Source organism: Meles meles, chromosome 14 (genome assembly GCF_922984935.1).
Source record: "Meles meles chromosome 14, mMelMel3.1 paternal haplotype, whole genome shotgun sequence".
Taxonomy (NCBI): domain Eukaryota; kingdom Metazoa; phylum Chordata; class Mammalia; order Carnivora; family Mustelidae; genus Meles; species Meles meles.
In genome coordinates this window covers 15,333,068-15,348,229 of record NC_060079.1, presented here as the reverse complement: position 1 = coordinate 15,348,229, position 15,162 = coordinate 15,333,068, and the positions used below count along the sequence as shown (strand labels likewise).

Here is a 15,162-nt window from a genome sequence, read left to right as displayed (position 1 = left end):
TATTTAGTTGCTACCTTTCTGCTCTCACCTACATCCTACAGTTTTTCTTTTTCTTTTTCTTAACTGTTATTCTGTTCTCCTTTTAAACCACACACACTTTACCCACAAGAAAGCTATATTTCCCCTAGATGAGATATTACTGATTTTTTTGTTTTACAATACTGTATTCATAGTCAGGGAGTCCGCAAAAATGTATGTGTTAAATTAACAGTCTCCTCTTACAAATTAAAGCTAACCCACTTCATTTCCATTGTATATTTAAGATAGTCATAACTTTCTTAACTATCTACATTTATACATATTTTAATACAGAAAACCTTAGCTTCCAACCCTGGTTTGGGTTAATGGAGGGAGTTAATTTATGACCAGATTAACTTTCTCCATTATAAAAATGCAGAATTTGGGGGGGAAAAAACCCCTAAGTAATATTTTAATTTAATCTGTGTGATTAAATATTTGAAAATAGTTAATAATTTTAACCCATAATTTATTACTATTATTTCCTGTCATTCTTGGTTATTTTATCAGTTGTAACTTAGGACTTATGTTTGTATGCATATCTACTCATGTCTGTCTAATGACTTGATGCAAAATATTTTAATGTTTAAGTGGGTAACAAACACGTGGACACACTCATCTTCCCTAGCCCACTCTTCAGGCCTAATTTCTAGTCTTTTTCATTCAGTAAATACATAGTGAGTACTCACCATGTATTGGGCACCACATTCCAGACTGGGGATAGAGAAATTAAAACTTTACTCCCTGTCTTCAAGGGGGTCATGAGCCAATGGAGGAGTGAAGCAGTTACTCTCTGTAGTTTAGGGAGATCTATTGAGAGGAAGAGCCAGTGTGTTCCTGGCAGGAGGAATAAGTACAAAGGTACTGAGGCAAAAGAGGGTGCGATGCATTTAAGGAACTGCCAGTTTCTCTGTTTTCTTTGGGAAGCATCAGGCAAGTGTTGATGCCAAGAGCAAGAGGGAAAAGTGTGCATGGCAGAGGGCAGGTACCTAGAACATGTAAGCTCAAAGAGACAGAAAGTAGAATAGAGGTCGCCAGGGACTGTGGGCAGGAGAGAGAAGAAATTCTTTATATAAATACAGTTTTTTTGTTGAGGATGAAGAATGTTAGAAACAGATGATTGTGACGTTTATACAACACTGTGAATGTGATTAATGTCACCAAATCACATACAATAGACAGTTGAATGATAAGTATTATGTGTATATTGCCACAATAAGAACAATTATTTTGCGTGTGTATGGCTTTGCAGAGAATGTCGGGGGTGAGAGTTGGAGACAGCCACAGTGGAGAATAGGAATGAGAGCCAGAGACATGGTATGAACGTGCTAGCAGCTCTTAGTCTGTCAGCATAGTGTTACCTGTCCACGTGGTTCTGCGATTTCAGCCACCGTGCGGTGACCTGGAAGGAAGAGTGGATATAGGGCTCTTGTCAGACAGGCGTGGGAGAGCTAGAAACTAGAACAGCTGTGTGTGTGTGAGTGTGTGAGTGTGTGTGTGTGTGTGTGTGTGTAATGAGAAAATGGTTGAGAGGATGGCTCATGAACTTTAAGCCAAGGGTTGGAAGGGCATGAGGCCAGAGAGGGACTAATTAAGTAAAGGAAAAGCAAAAGATCCTGAGAGAAGATGAGGAATGCTGGAAAGATCCAAGATCATCATAGAAGCTGAGATGAAGGTTAAGATTTTGGAAGCACAGCACTGCGGGGCGGTGACTTAGCCCAGAGCGTGTCCATGGGGGTGGGTGGATTAAGGGACGCTGGAGACAAAGACCTCAGCAGCTGTGAGTTGAAGGAACTAAACTGCAGAAGATACGGGACAAAATCCTGTGGTCCCATGAGCTTTCTTAGCAAATGACGTATTGTTTATTCATTTGTCACATGCATCCATTAAGTGTCCGCTTTGTACCAGACACTGCCCTAGGTGCTGGGAATGAGAGTCCAGGAAGAAAGACAATTCCCTGCTCTTCTCAAATTTACAGTCTAGTGAAGGGGCAAGCTGAGCAATAGCCAAAATAAACAGACTTAAAATAATCACGTGGGCATGCGCTATGGTCAGAGTTAGTGAGGCTTAATCATGTAAGAGGGGCGCACTGAGGTGGTCAGGAAGGGCCTCGAAGAAGAGAGAGTTATGTGGAGACCTATGAGTTAAGAAAATCAAGTTCAGTCATCCATTTTATTTATTTTCTTTTTTATTTTATTTTATTTTATTTATTTATTTGACAGAGAGAGAGATCACAAGTAGGCAGAGAGGCAGGCAGAGAGAGAGGAGGAAGCAGGCTCCCTGCAGAGCAGAGAGCCTGATGCGGAGCTCGATCCCAGGACCCTGAGATCATGACCTGAGCCGAAGGCAGAGGCTTAATCCACTGAGCCACCCAGGTGCCCCCATTTTATTTATTTTCTTTGAGAATGCCATGTGCCAAGCACCGTTCCAGGCACGAGGAATGCAAAGATACATGAATCAGAGGCCCTGGTCACACAAATAGAATAGAGATACCATAATATCAGTGAAATCCAGAAAGATCTCCCAGGACTCCAAGGATGGGTTTGGACTTGTAATTTTTTCTAATTAATATGAGGAGTTTTTCTTTTCAATGATGCCTGCAAGAAATAAATTACACCAAAAGTATATTATTAGTAATGAATGGCCAATGGTGCACAACTGAAATATAGAAAATACAGAATTATCCTATATGGGAGGAAAAAAAGCTGAACTAAGAGGAGAAGACATGAGAAAAATACACATAAATGATAAAAGTAATTTCCATTGCCCCAGAAACTCTTAAACATAATTCCCTTTGTATTCACTACATTATTATAAAGCACTAACAGGAAAACACTTAACATTTATAAAAATCAGCTACTCTTAGACAATTTCTGTTGAAAAGTTATGTCTTGAAGTTTACACTTTTTAAAATATCAGAAATTGAAATATACATTAAAATACTGTTTACACTCCTTATAGTGCTGTTAGTGACAACAAGTGTCACTGGGTGTTGACAGAATTTAGTCTTTATCCTCCTATCCCATCATTGCATCTGAAAAAATCAGGGACTGGGGGACCCAGTTAGTTTGAGGACCTCATTTCATGAAAAAACCCAAAAAATTTTGTTAGATAACCAGACTTTTCCCAGCAGCTTTAATGAAAGATTTGAGTACAAGTCAACTCTAGATTACTTTACATAATAAAATCAGGTTACTCTCATGACTGACAGAGATGACATTTCTTTTTTTTTTTAAACTTTATTTATTTATTTTGACAGAGAGAGATCACAAGTAGGCAGAGAGGCAGGTAGAGAGAGAGGGGGAAGCAGGCCCCCCGCTGAGCAGAGAGCCCGATGTGGAGCTTGATCCCAGGACCTTGAGACCATGACCTGAGCTGAAGACAGAGGCTTTAACCCACTGAGCCACCCAGGCACCCCAGAGATGACATTTCTTTGACGATTATAATGTATTGTCTTACAACCTCTAAAGTTCTACAAACAAGGGAGGAAAAACACTATCAGCTTAGACGGATAAGGGCTCTGGAGAGGGGCAAGGGAGCTGTGGGGAAGTTAAGTGAGAGCTGGAGTTAACCATGGAGATCAGCCTTGAGTCTTGGTTCTATAATTTATTAGTGGACTATCTAGTCATATAACTTTTCTGAGCCTGTTTCTTTGCCTGTTTTTTTTGTTTTGTTTTGTTTTGTTTTGTTTTGTTTTTTTAGGTGAATGCCTACTTCTTGTATTTGTTATATTAAGTAAGCTATGTAAAGTGCTTTATCCTATGTAGTGCTTAACTGGGGCAAATCTACTCAGATTAAGTAACAAGTTGGAAACTAACTCCTGAGATTTCGCCAAAAGATTTGCCTCTAGAACATGGACTGTATGCTGCCTGTCTTTCAAGATGCCCAGGGTTTTCTCCATATGTATCTGTGGAGTAAATAAAATGGCAGTGGGAGGTCAGCCCAGGGAAGGGGAAGAGAGTCCCAGCCCCTTCTGACTGTGCACACCACACATTTAACTGCCCTTAACTCATGTCAGCAGGTGAACACAGGGCACCAGAGGAAACCTGTGTCATTCCAGATAAAGCCACTTGTTGAATGAATACATTTTTAAAATGCAAGTAGGCCATGTACCAGCTCCAAGCATAGATTGTCCCCAATCTTTCCTATTATCTACAGCTTCCATTTGGATAGCACTTTGAATTGATAAGCCTCTCTCACATATAGTTTAACTCTGATCAGGGTAAGTAGAACAAATGTTCTTGTCTGCATTTGACAAGTAAGGAAACTAATGTTTTGGGGAGGTTCAGTAGGTTCTACCAGTACCATGGCTTATCATTCTCCCAAGTTGAGATTTGAATTCCATTCTCATTCCTCCCCAGTTCATCACTATTCTCTGCCACTCTTTAGTGTCTTCTTGTTTTTTGGTATGATGCTGTGCAGAATTTAGCTGGACTGGAATCTCGTGAGAGTTTCAGAATTGGTGTAGGCCAAATAATGTTAATAATGATAGCTAACATTTAATGAATGCTCATTATATGCTAGGAAACTTTCTAAGTATTTTACATGTATTATTGCGCTGGATCCTTACCAAAAACCCTGTGAGGGCAGCACTATCATTATTCCCATTTTATAGATGCCAAGGCTGAGGAACAGAAAAGAATGGAAACTTGTCCAAATCAGGCAGCCAGTTGGTGGGAGCCAGGGTATCAACCCGGGTGTCTGCCTCCTTTACTTGCCTCACCACTTCAGTGTCCAAGTGAGCCAGAGAACTGCCTTTCTCAACCCCTCAGATGATATGTTTATTGACCTTAAAGAGCTGGGCAGCACCAAGATAGTGCTTCACAGTGTATGTTTGAGTGTCCCCAAACATGCTGAGGTCTAAAACTAGCCTCTGTATACAGACAGTCATTGCAAAATGAATGAATCTTATCTAGTCAGTTTGCCTCTATCCATGTAATAAAGCATGGTTGTGTAGGAAGTTAACATTTGTTCAACCTTCATGGCTGAATAAACAGGCAGAAGGATGCCTGGAGTGTCTGCAACCAGGCATCAAGATGATTCCAATCACTAGACACTCTTCAGTTCCAGTAGCCTGTGAATATGGTAAGTGATTTGTGACATGCTGACCCAGGATCTCCCATGTGGTAATGATAGTCCCCAAAAGCATACATGAAAAATACAGAAAGGAATTACAATCTGTGTGAAGTCAGTGAAATATTATGACATGACATTAAGCCTGGGGATTCCAGGCATTTATCAGTGTACATGAGGAAAATACTGAACACAGCCAGAGATTTTGATCGGCAATGCAGAGTTCACAGCTAACGTTAAAGTTGCTTCCAAGAAAGCATGGAGCCCAACAATATTTTAATTAACAGAACAAAACCCAACAGCAGCAGTCACAGCTGTTAGCATTAGAAGACTGGCAGATTCAGAGCTTGGCAACGAGGCACTAAGACACACCTGCTGGGACAGGTACAGATTGGTGATGAAGAGCTAAGGATCCAGCAGGAAAGCCAGCTTCTCCAGAACTTTCAGCAACATTTTTTTTTAAAGATTTTACTTATTTATTTGACAGAGAGAGAGCACAAGTAAGCAGAGAGGCAGGCAGAGAGAGAGGAGGAAGCAGGCTCCCTGCTGAGCAGAGAGCCAGATGCGGGGCTCTGTCCCAGGATCCTGAGATCATGACCTGAGCCGAAGGCAGAGGCTTTAACCCACTGAGCCACCCAGGCGCCCCTCAGCAACATTTTTTAATGAGGAAATAAATAATATGAGATTGCATTTCAGAATCTCCATAATAAGACCCTGAAATATAGCCTGAAGGGAACGCTGAAGGAATGGTTGCCACAGCACGTTTCTCTGGGGAAAAGAGCATGCTTGCAGAGTCACGGGGAGCTCTTTACCCTTCTGTTGTGCACGGAGGTTAAATGGGTCACTGTAAGGAAGGTAGTCTCCTACAGTAAAGCTGAAAACAACATGAAATAATGGTTCATAACCGTGGGCCCCTGGCAAAGGTTTGCTGGCCCTGGTACAGTTAGAAGAAACCGAATTCTTTTTCTAAACAGAGCCTTCTTAGCAGAAGGTCAAAATACTCTGCACAAGAACTTCTCCATTCTTAATGATAAGGGCTGATGGCACAGGATGGCTGAATGTAGAAGGGGGAATAGGAAAGATACGAAGTTAATGGAATTGCAGAGTCACTGGCATTATATATCGGATGATGGATGACGAGTCTTGCTTATTGCTCGTGGCTGTGGGTACAGAGATGATGAGTCTTAATTATATAGCATTAAGAGAAGGTGAAGAAAAAAATATCTTTTTTTCTCCTTTTTAGTCAAAGTTGTTAGTCATAGTATTGTTTGTAATTTCAGAAATTTGGAATGAATGAAATGTCCAAACTTATGAAGGTTTTAAAATACGTTATGATGTGTCTGTCCAGCAGAAACGTATTCACTAAATATTCACCAAAAACTACATTTAAAAAAGTTTAATAGACTGGGAAAGTTCTCACAATCTAGTATAAAGTGATAACATTTTTCAAAATTTGGTATGAAAGCTATTCCAGTTTTTTTAAACATGCGAAGAAGAAACTGAAAAGGAAAAATTTTCAGATGTTATCAGCCCTCTTTCTCTGGCAATATTACAGGTAATTTTAATGTTTCTATTTATAATTTTCTGTGTTTAAAAACTATAATCATTATTATGTATTCTATATTTAAAATTACTGAACTTGATATAAGAAAAGAGAGGGATAATTAATGACAATGAAGCCGCACAGCTACAGGCATAATTAAAATTTATATTTATACTAAGGAGGAGACCCTAGTAATAACCAGTCATCTAAAACTACAATAGAATATTTATTTAGTCAGAAGATGATCCTAGTATGGGCTATTCACTAAGAAATGCACATGGGATTTAGAAATAAAAGTATTAGTCCCAGCTGGGGTTGCTCAGGACTGGGGCAGGGCGGCAGGGACGCTGAAAGAAAGCAGTTACTCACAATGCTCTATAATTGCTGGGCCCAAGGTGTCCCATAGGAACACAGGAGAGGAGGAACACCCCAGCCACTGTGGAAGGCTTTCGGGAGGAGCTGACATCCGACTTGATTCCTGAAGGATGAATGAAAAAAAAAAAAAGTAGGGGAAGGTCTTTCAGCAGAGGGAATGTACAAAGACAGAGCTGAGTGAGGGTCATAGCTTTCCAAAGTAATCTCATAGGAAGAAATTCAGGGGAGGAGAGAAGAAAATTTGACCAAACCCGGTACTCTGGAGATGGAGAAGCAGAGAAAGATTGAAACGATATTAGGAATTCTGGAGGAATGTGACAGGTGCTGGGATCACTGGATAACACAGGAACTAGAGATGGAAGAGCAGGAAAAATTAGAGACACCCATTAGTGAGGCAAATGATACACAATGCTGGGGTATAATCATTCACTCTACGAGTTTTACTGAACACTACCGTCAAGGAACATTCTAGGTGCTGAGTATGCACTAGTGGGCTGGGCAGACAAGGCCTCTGCTCTCAGAATGCTCCAGGTTTGCGTGGGAGAGAGACCACAAACAAACAAGAAAATGTGTGAAGTGGTAAGTGCCATAAAGAAAATTAGAGGGGCGCCTGGGTGGCTCAGTGGGTTAAGCTGCTGCCTTCAGCTCAGGTCATGATCTCAGGGTCTTGGGATCGAGTCCTGCATCGGGCTCTCTGCTCGGCAGTGAGCCTGCTTCCCTCCCTCTCTCTCTGCCTGCCTCTCTGTCTACTTGTGATCTCTCTCTGTCAAATAAATAAAAAATTAAAAAAAAAATTTTATTTTAAAAAGAAAATTAGAGCACTCATGGATGTCACCGGAGGAAGTAATGCAGTTATTTAGACTGGGTGTCAGGAAAGGCTCCTTGGAGGGGCTCAGGAAAGATTAGGGATAGGACAGCAGTGTGATAATGATAAGGTTAGGACAGCAGCTAAGGTTAGTAGCATTCATTGTCTGGACCCTTTCTTTGTGACAAGTGGATTATTTCATTAAATCCACAGTATAACCTTATAGGTAGGTGGCCTTGAGGGGCAGAAACTTACCAGAGTCAAACATAACTCCGCCTCCAGCCACACTTTTTTTTTTCTTTTTTAAATTTAAATTCAGTTAGCCAAGGTGGCTGGGTATCTCCCTTGGGGTTAAGATCTGCCTTGGGCTCAGGACTTGAGCCCATGGTCCTGGGATCAAGTTCTGCATCAGGCTCCTTGCTCAGCAGGGTGTCTGCTTTCCCTCTGCCTGCTGCTCCCCCTGCTTGTGCTCTCTCTGACAAATAAATCAATAAAAATCTTGAAAAAAAATGGTTTAAATTCAATTAGCCAGCATATAGTACATCATTAGTTTCAGATGTCGAGTTCAGTAATTCACCAGTTGCATGTAACACCCAGTGCTCATCACATCACGTGCCCTCCTTAATGCCCATCACCCAGTTACCCCCCTCACTCCCATCCTCCTTCAGCAACCTTCAGTTTAATTTCCTAGACTTAAGAGTCTCTCATGATTTGTCTCCCTCTCTGATTTCTTCCCCTTCAGTTTTCCCTCCCTTCCCCTATGATCCTCTGTGTCCAGCCACACTCTCAAACACAAGTACTTTTATGTGTACCAAGTTGGGCTTTGAGAGATAAGGGATGAAACTATGAGAAGGAATGCAATCACCCAAGGACACTAGAACATGAGGAAAAAGGAGGTGGGCTGAAAACTGAAACGTAGGCAATGCCAACACTGGGTGGGGTGGGGGGGGGAGCTCTGAGGACAAACACCTCAGCTATGTGGCCTAACAGCCACGAGACAAGCCAGCATCATAAGGAAGGGAATGGCCAGCAGTGCCCCATTGTCCACACGACCTAGAAAGGACAACAACAACACAAAACATCCATCAGATTTAGCAACCAGACAATTAGTGGTGACCTTGGCAAGACAGGTTTCAGTGAAGTAGTGAGGGAGGCCAGATTGTAGGGTTGATAAAGGAAGATTTCTTTTTCCAAGAGAAACAAGATAGAGGCAGCACACCTTGCTATGGGGGTTTGGGTCTGGTTTAAGGAAGGGTGCGCATTTTCAGAGGAAGGTCGAGGGTAAAGGATATAGAGGCAATAACAAATGTAGCAAAGTCCTCATAGGGACAAGAAAGGACAGTAAACAGAGCGCAGGTGGAGGACTAGGTCTTAGTAGGAAGAGGTGCCTCTCTTAGATAACAGGGGTGGAGATTTCTTTTCTCTGAAGTAGACCTTATTGTCATCTGCTCAAGGTGAAGACCCGGGGGCGGGGTGGGGGTGGGGGGGGATATGTCCTTAAAGGAGTTTTCCTGAAGGTTCTGCTTTGAGATAGGGCTTGCGGATGCTAAGAGCCTGTGTACTAGACTCCAAGGAGCCCTGAGGTTCCTGTGAGTTTGGAAGCCTTGCATTTGCAGCGGCAGCAGGGGTACAGCTGTGAGATTTCCTGCAGCCAGGCGGGCAGCTGGGCCAGGCAGGGAGCAGGGCTGAGCCGCATCACAGAAGCTGCCCAGGTGGCATCTGTTCCGGGAAGATCACTTGAGTCTTGCATCTGGCTTCTCTTGGACCATCCTGAACCCAGGGACTCTTCCACAACCACAGCTAAACAAATTTGCACTGTAAGAACTTATCTTCAGATTTGTCATTGAAAGAAAACCCCTAATCCATGCCATCTAAATTTAAAATATGTATTAAAATAGAAAAGTAGTAGGGATGTAGGATCTTTGGAGCTAAGTGATCAGTGATATAGCTGGACGATTCCTTGTATCGTTCTATTCTGGTGCAAACATTGTTACAACGTCTGCCTACGTTTGATTCAATTAGGTCCTTTTTTAAGAGTTAAACATACAGCTTCCCTAGGCATGTAATTGTGAAACATTTTGTTGTTCTACTGTATAGCAATCACTTTAAGATAACACAGGTTTTTCTTTGTGCAGAGAATTTCGTTACCAACTACACGTGTACAAAACAGAGGATGTAATCAAAAGGGTTTTTGGCATGGGTCCAGAGAGTTATCTGGATTAGTGTATAACTGGCCGCCATAGTTTCCAGTCCATTTCTGATCCATGATTTATTGCTTCATAACTGACAATTTCAAAGGTTTATCAGGATGGCGCACAAGAACTCAAGCATTACTTTCTAGCTCATTCTGAAGTCTGTTTCATTAGTGAACACTTTTGGCTATTTAAGATAACAAAATGAGATAAAGATTGTTTTTACCATCATTTCTCCCCCATTTTCTACCAACAGTAGACAATGGTGGAGTGGAGGGACTATTTACTAAAAGTGTAAAATTGTAACAGGAGTACCTCAGGTAGCTAGCTGATAGATTCCACTCCTGAAATCAGTAGCAATTTATATTATAGAGAAAGGATTTGATAGTTCATTTTCAAACTTCACATGGAGCGCCTGAAATTAAAAATAAACAAACAACAAACAAAACAGCTGAATAACTGGGTTTTCTGGCAGTCTGTTTCAAAGACATTTAAAAAGAAATAAGATTTCAGGAAATTTTACTGTTTGAATGATTCAGAAATTCTCTTTTGAAATATTTTGAAACATTTCAATTCCTCTCACCAAAATTGAAATGTGTGACATTAATCACATCGTTGAGTTGCATCAAATGTTGTCAAAATGACTTTCTCTAAGGTCCACCAAGCACTTTAGAAAGCAGAACACTGGAAATAGCAGGACACCCTGAGGCCTGAACCAGCACTGCCCTCATGAGTGAGACTTTGGAGCCCAGTAAAATGACTTGGACACCACCTTCTCAGGTATTTCTAGAAGAGCCAGCGCCTCTCCTCCCTCTTCCCTCCAGGAATCAGTTAATTTCTGATTATAACCCTGCCTCATGTTATTGACTAAAAATACCTTAAAATTCTTCAATTTTCATTAATAGCTACTTTTAAAAAGTGCATGTAGATTTTAATGCTTTTCCACAGTATGTAAGTCTAATGTGGGTTCCTGGCGGTTTGACCTTAATATTTACAAGTTATTTTCCTCCAGCGCAGTGGCTATAATACTTTGACTCTTTACATCATTTGATTGTTGATTACAGCCAGGTGATCATTTCATTGATGAAATCAGGAAAGATTAACAAAATCCAAGGACACTAGTAAGTATCCCAACTCCGAAAGAATGTCAGCCAAACTGATCAGATAGATGATTGCAAGTGACTTGAATTCAGGAAAGCTATGAGTTATAATGGCACTAGCTGTGGCATAGTTCAAAATTTGTGTTACGGTGGTTGTGATGGTGGCAATTCTGAAACTGAAAAATGGAAACTATCAAGAAATAGGAGTATGGTACAGCTCCTGATCTCCGGGTGAAACTGAAAAGGGGGTGGAAACTCCGTGAGTGGGGGCCACCGGGCCAGGCTGTCAGGCTTAGGCGAGGGTGGGAGGGAGCAAAAGCTCGCTGGGGGAAGGAGTGGGGCGCTAGACAGTCCCGGAGAGCAGGGGAGGGAAGGGGAGGGAGGGGAGCGGCGGAGCGGAGGGGAAGGAGGGAGGGAAAGTGGGAAAGGAGTAGAGGAGTAGACGGAGCGCAGAGGTTAACCTTGCACGGCTCCGGGGCGGGCGGCGCATCCCGGCCCGCGCACGCCGAGCAGCCCCCAGCGCGGGACGGCGGCGGACCCATGTCGCGCCCGCGGCGGGTCCCGAGACCCCAGCGGGCGTCCCGCGCCGGGCGTCTCGAGTCTCCGGGCGTCTGAGCTGCGGGCCACGCGGGAGTGGCGGTGGCGAGCCCGCTGGTCGTTATGAGGACGGATCTAAAATGACCAGCAAACGGAAACCCTTCCCGACGCAGCTCAGGCGGTCCATCAGTGAGCAGTTGCGGGATTCCACGGCCAGAGCCTGGGATCTGCTGTGGAAGAACGTCCGGGAGAGACGGCTGGCAGGTCGGTGCCCGCGCGACTCCGGGGCCGCGGGGCAGGAAGAAGCGCTGGCGGCGTGGCCCGCCCGGTCCACCGCCCGCCGCAGCTCTGGGTTCCCCCGCACCGGTTGGGCCGAGCCTGCCACGCTCACCCCCTGCCGGCCCCCGCCTGAGCGCCCGCGCTGCCCGCGCTGCCCGGTGGGTGTGGGTTCCGCCCGGCGCGCGCGCTGACAGCCCGGCGGGGCGCCACGCGCAGGGCCAAGAGCGGCCGCCGGGCTTACCTGGCAAGTCTGCCTCTGGGCGGCCTCTCCGCCAGGCTGGCCTCTGCTCCGCCGCCTTCCACCCAGGGAATGAATGAGTGCCCAGCCCAAGGGGCCCTCCATGAGGGATACTCCTTCCAATGTCGCCTTTTCCACGCGGGGCACCTCCACTGCGTGTCGTGAGTGGAGGCAGCGCGGGGGCGGGGGCAAAGCAAGGGAGACTCTCCAAAGTTCTGGGAGACCAGATGTTTGGGGGTACAGGGGTAGGATTCGGGGAGACAGGTGGACGGACAGCTGTTGAGTCAAGTAGATGGCTGCCCACAATCCCTGCCCTGCTGTGACTCGGGCTCTCACTTTGGGATTCAAAAGAGGGGTCTTTTGGAATCTATTGCCCCAGAACTGGAGGAATAGAAGAGGTGATTATTCTGAGTGAAGGGGTCCTTAAGAATCCTTGCTTGGGTCAGAGCGCCAGCCTCCTCCTTAGTACCTCCCCCAGCCTCTGCATGCTGTGACCTTACTTCTGTGCTTGCTCTGTGGAACCATCTCCTTGTAGGGCCACGGATGCAGTGAGTGTTCTGAGCCTTCTCGGAGCCCTCATTCAGAGCTGTAGGTCGGGTTAGTCACCGCATCATACCTGCCCCAATAAGGGAAAGCCGCCCAATGCACAGTTCCAGAGCAGGGTAGGATTTAGGATCACTTTTCCCAAGTGTTGGCTGCTAGAAGACGTTTCAGGGTTTGGGGGAAGTGTGGCTGGAAGGGTCCCTGGGCTGACCACCAGCCCAGTCTTGCGGACCTTGTTGCCTCCTGTCTCTCCAGCAATATCTCCTGAGTTGGTCAGTGACCACAAGGATGGAAGAGAGTCCTAGAGAAGAAGGTATGAAGTCGGACAGAGGGAAGGGATGCCAAGGGTGAGATGGGAGATATAACCTTCTCTGGGCTCCTCCCCCTTTCCCTAAAGTAGAACAGTAGAACTCCAATGCTGGATGTTCTGCCCATACATTGGGGCAACCACCTCCCCCCAGCAGCCTGAGGGCATTCTGGAGTAGATGCTTAGAGCCTGTATCTCCTTGATTGTTGGGTCCTTATCAATCTAACTGGTCAAATCAGAAGCAGGGATTACTGATTATTTCAACACTCAATGTTGTCAGCATAAAATGCTCATCCCATATTTCCTGTCCAACAGAGTGGCCCCGTTTAGTAAGCACCCAAGAAATAAATGGACTTTTCTGTCTGGACCCAGAAATAAGTTGTGGTAACCAATAGGCTTGACGGTTAATTTTTAAAGACTTGTATGTGCATCGCAGACCTCAATTAATAACAATTAGTAACTTTCCCTGTTATTGTGCTAAATTGTATCATCTACATGATGGATGGTATCAGAGAAATTTTTGTGGTCTAGTAAATGTTTGTTGCTTCATAACTTCAGAATGCTCACTGCAAATGTCTCTTTCATAGCTTCTGTTATTTAAGTTTGTTAAGTTTGTTAAATCAATGGATCTTCAGGAAACAAGTCTTTCCAGGAGGGCTGCCAAGGCTGGGTTTTTATAGAAGCTGAGGCCAAAGATGACTGCAGCCCTGTCTTTTTCAAAAAGAGAACTGGGAAGGAAGAGAGTGAAATGTAAAGACTTAAAACCACGAAGGCTGTCCAGGAAAGTCATCTATTCACACGAATTTTAGGCATTGCAGTTCAGTTAAGGTGGTGGAGAGAAATTGATTCTGGGAAATAAACCAGTGGTGGAGGTTTTAAGATCATGAGTATAGAGAAATTAAGGCTAGAAGTAGCTTCAGAATGGTAAATATGAGTTCTCCAGAGCAGTGCAATTATTTTTTTTAAACAGTGGTATGAGGTTTTAAAATGTTTAATCAGAATATTAATATCTGCTTACCCATAATCTGCTTACCACTTTGCTAACAGTGGATGCCAGCGGGTTATTCAGCTAGCACCAAACAATCCTCTGTGAAGCTGACTTCAACTTCTGCTTCTCCAAGTAAGCTGGGATGCTTGCCACTAAACCAAGCAGACTCCGTGAAGGAGCTTTTAGATGCAAATTGATTTTCTTGGGCTTTCTTGCTAAGGTAGCTAAAATATGGAACTTTGGCCACGAGACACTGAAATACTTAAGTTATTAATGTTGGCATCAATTCTAGGTGAAAGTGTTCTTCACTTGTAAAAGCGTTCTTTATATGGTTCTGTTCACAGTATCAGAATAACCAACTATGTGAATGTACCCCCAGAGAGTATCCATCCTGCCAAGACATGATACTAGCCTTTTTTTTTTTATAAGGTTTTTTTTTTGTCTTGTTTTGGGTGTTTTGTTTTGTTTTGTTTTCTTTGTTTGTTTTTTCTATCAGATAAAAATGTTTGCTGGAATTTCTTTAATTTCCCTAAAATTTTCTTCTTACTACCTTTAGTCAATAGGACAGTGTTCAGAGTGCTTTATACCAAACTCATATTTAGAGCATTCTGAAGGTTTTTGAGTCTCCCTTTTACTCCTTTACACCCAAAGGAAGGAAATCCTCATTCTAACTCACTCTTCTCTTCATGAAAGACTGTCTTGTCAATGAGACAGAAAGACAAAAAATGGAACTGTGTAACAATACTGAAGCCTATAGAGTTCTGTGCTGTGGGGCCATATTTAGGAAGGAAGGGATTACATATAATCAGAAAAAGCATTTCTTAACACATGTCACAGTACAGGCAATGAAACCAATAGAAGGATAAGATGTGAATGGTGTTCAAATATGTCTGTTTTATCACAAAATTAAAAAAGGAGTAAGTTAAAGAAGAATTGATATTGGGAGCTTTTCTTGGGCCTCCTGTTCTGCAGTAGTTGTTAGATTTTCGTCAGATTGTGGCATTTCTGCCAATGCATACTTCTTAATGTCCCAAGACCCTAAGACCCATAGGGGTCAGCAAGAGTTTTTCTCACTTGTTATCTCAATATTCATTACTCTAATAACCGTGGTGACTGTTACATATTACCAAGCTGACAAAGTTAGCGTTCCAGGCAGGATTCTAA

General features: G+C 43.5%; 1 protein-coding gene across 4 annotated transcripts in view; it reads left to right on the top strand.

The window, feature by feature from the left end:
* STARD13 (StAR related lipid transfer domain containing 13) overlaps positions 1-15,162 on the top strand; it is a 513,277-nt gene that overhangs the window by 266,075 nt on the left and 232,040 nt on the right. The window contains exon 1 of one of the 4 annotated variants that reach the window (XM_046028278.1): positions 11,547-11,907. The exons of 2 other annotated variants lie outside the window; for them this stretch is intronic. In XM_046028278.1, coding sequence (XP_045884234.1) covers positions 11,784-11,907 — 124 coding nt within the window. In that variant the 5' untranslated portion in view covers positions 11,547-11,783. Of the gene's footprint in view, positions 1-11,546; positions 11,908-15,162 lie in introns of those variants that run through there. One more of the 4 variants, XM_046028285.1, reaches the window with a different exon arrangement.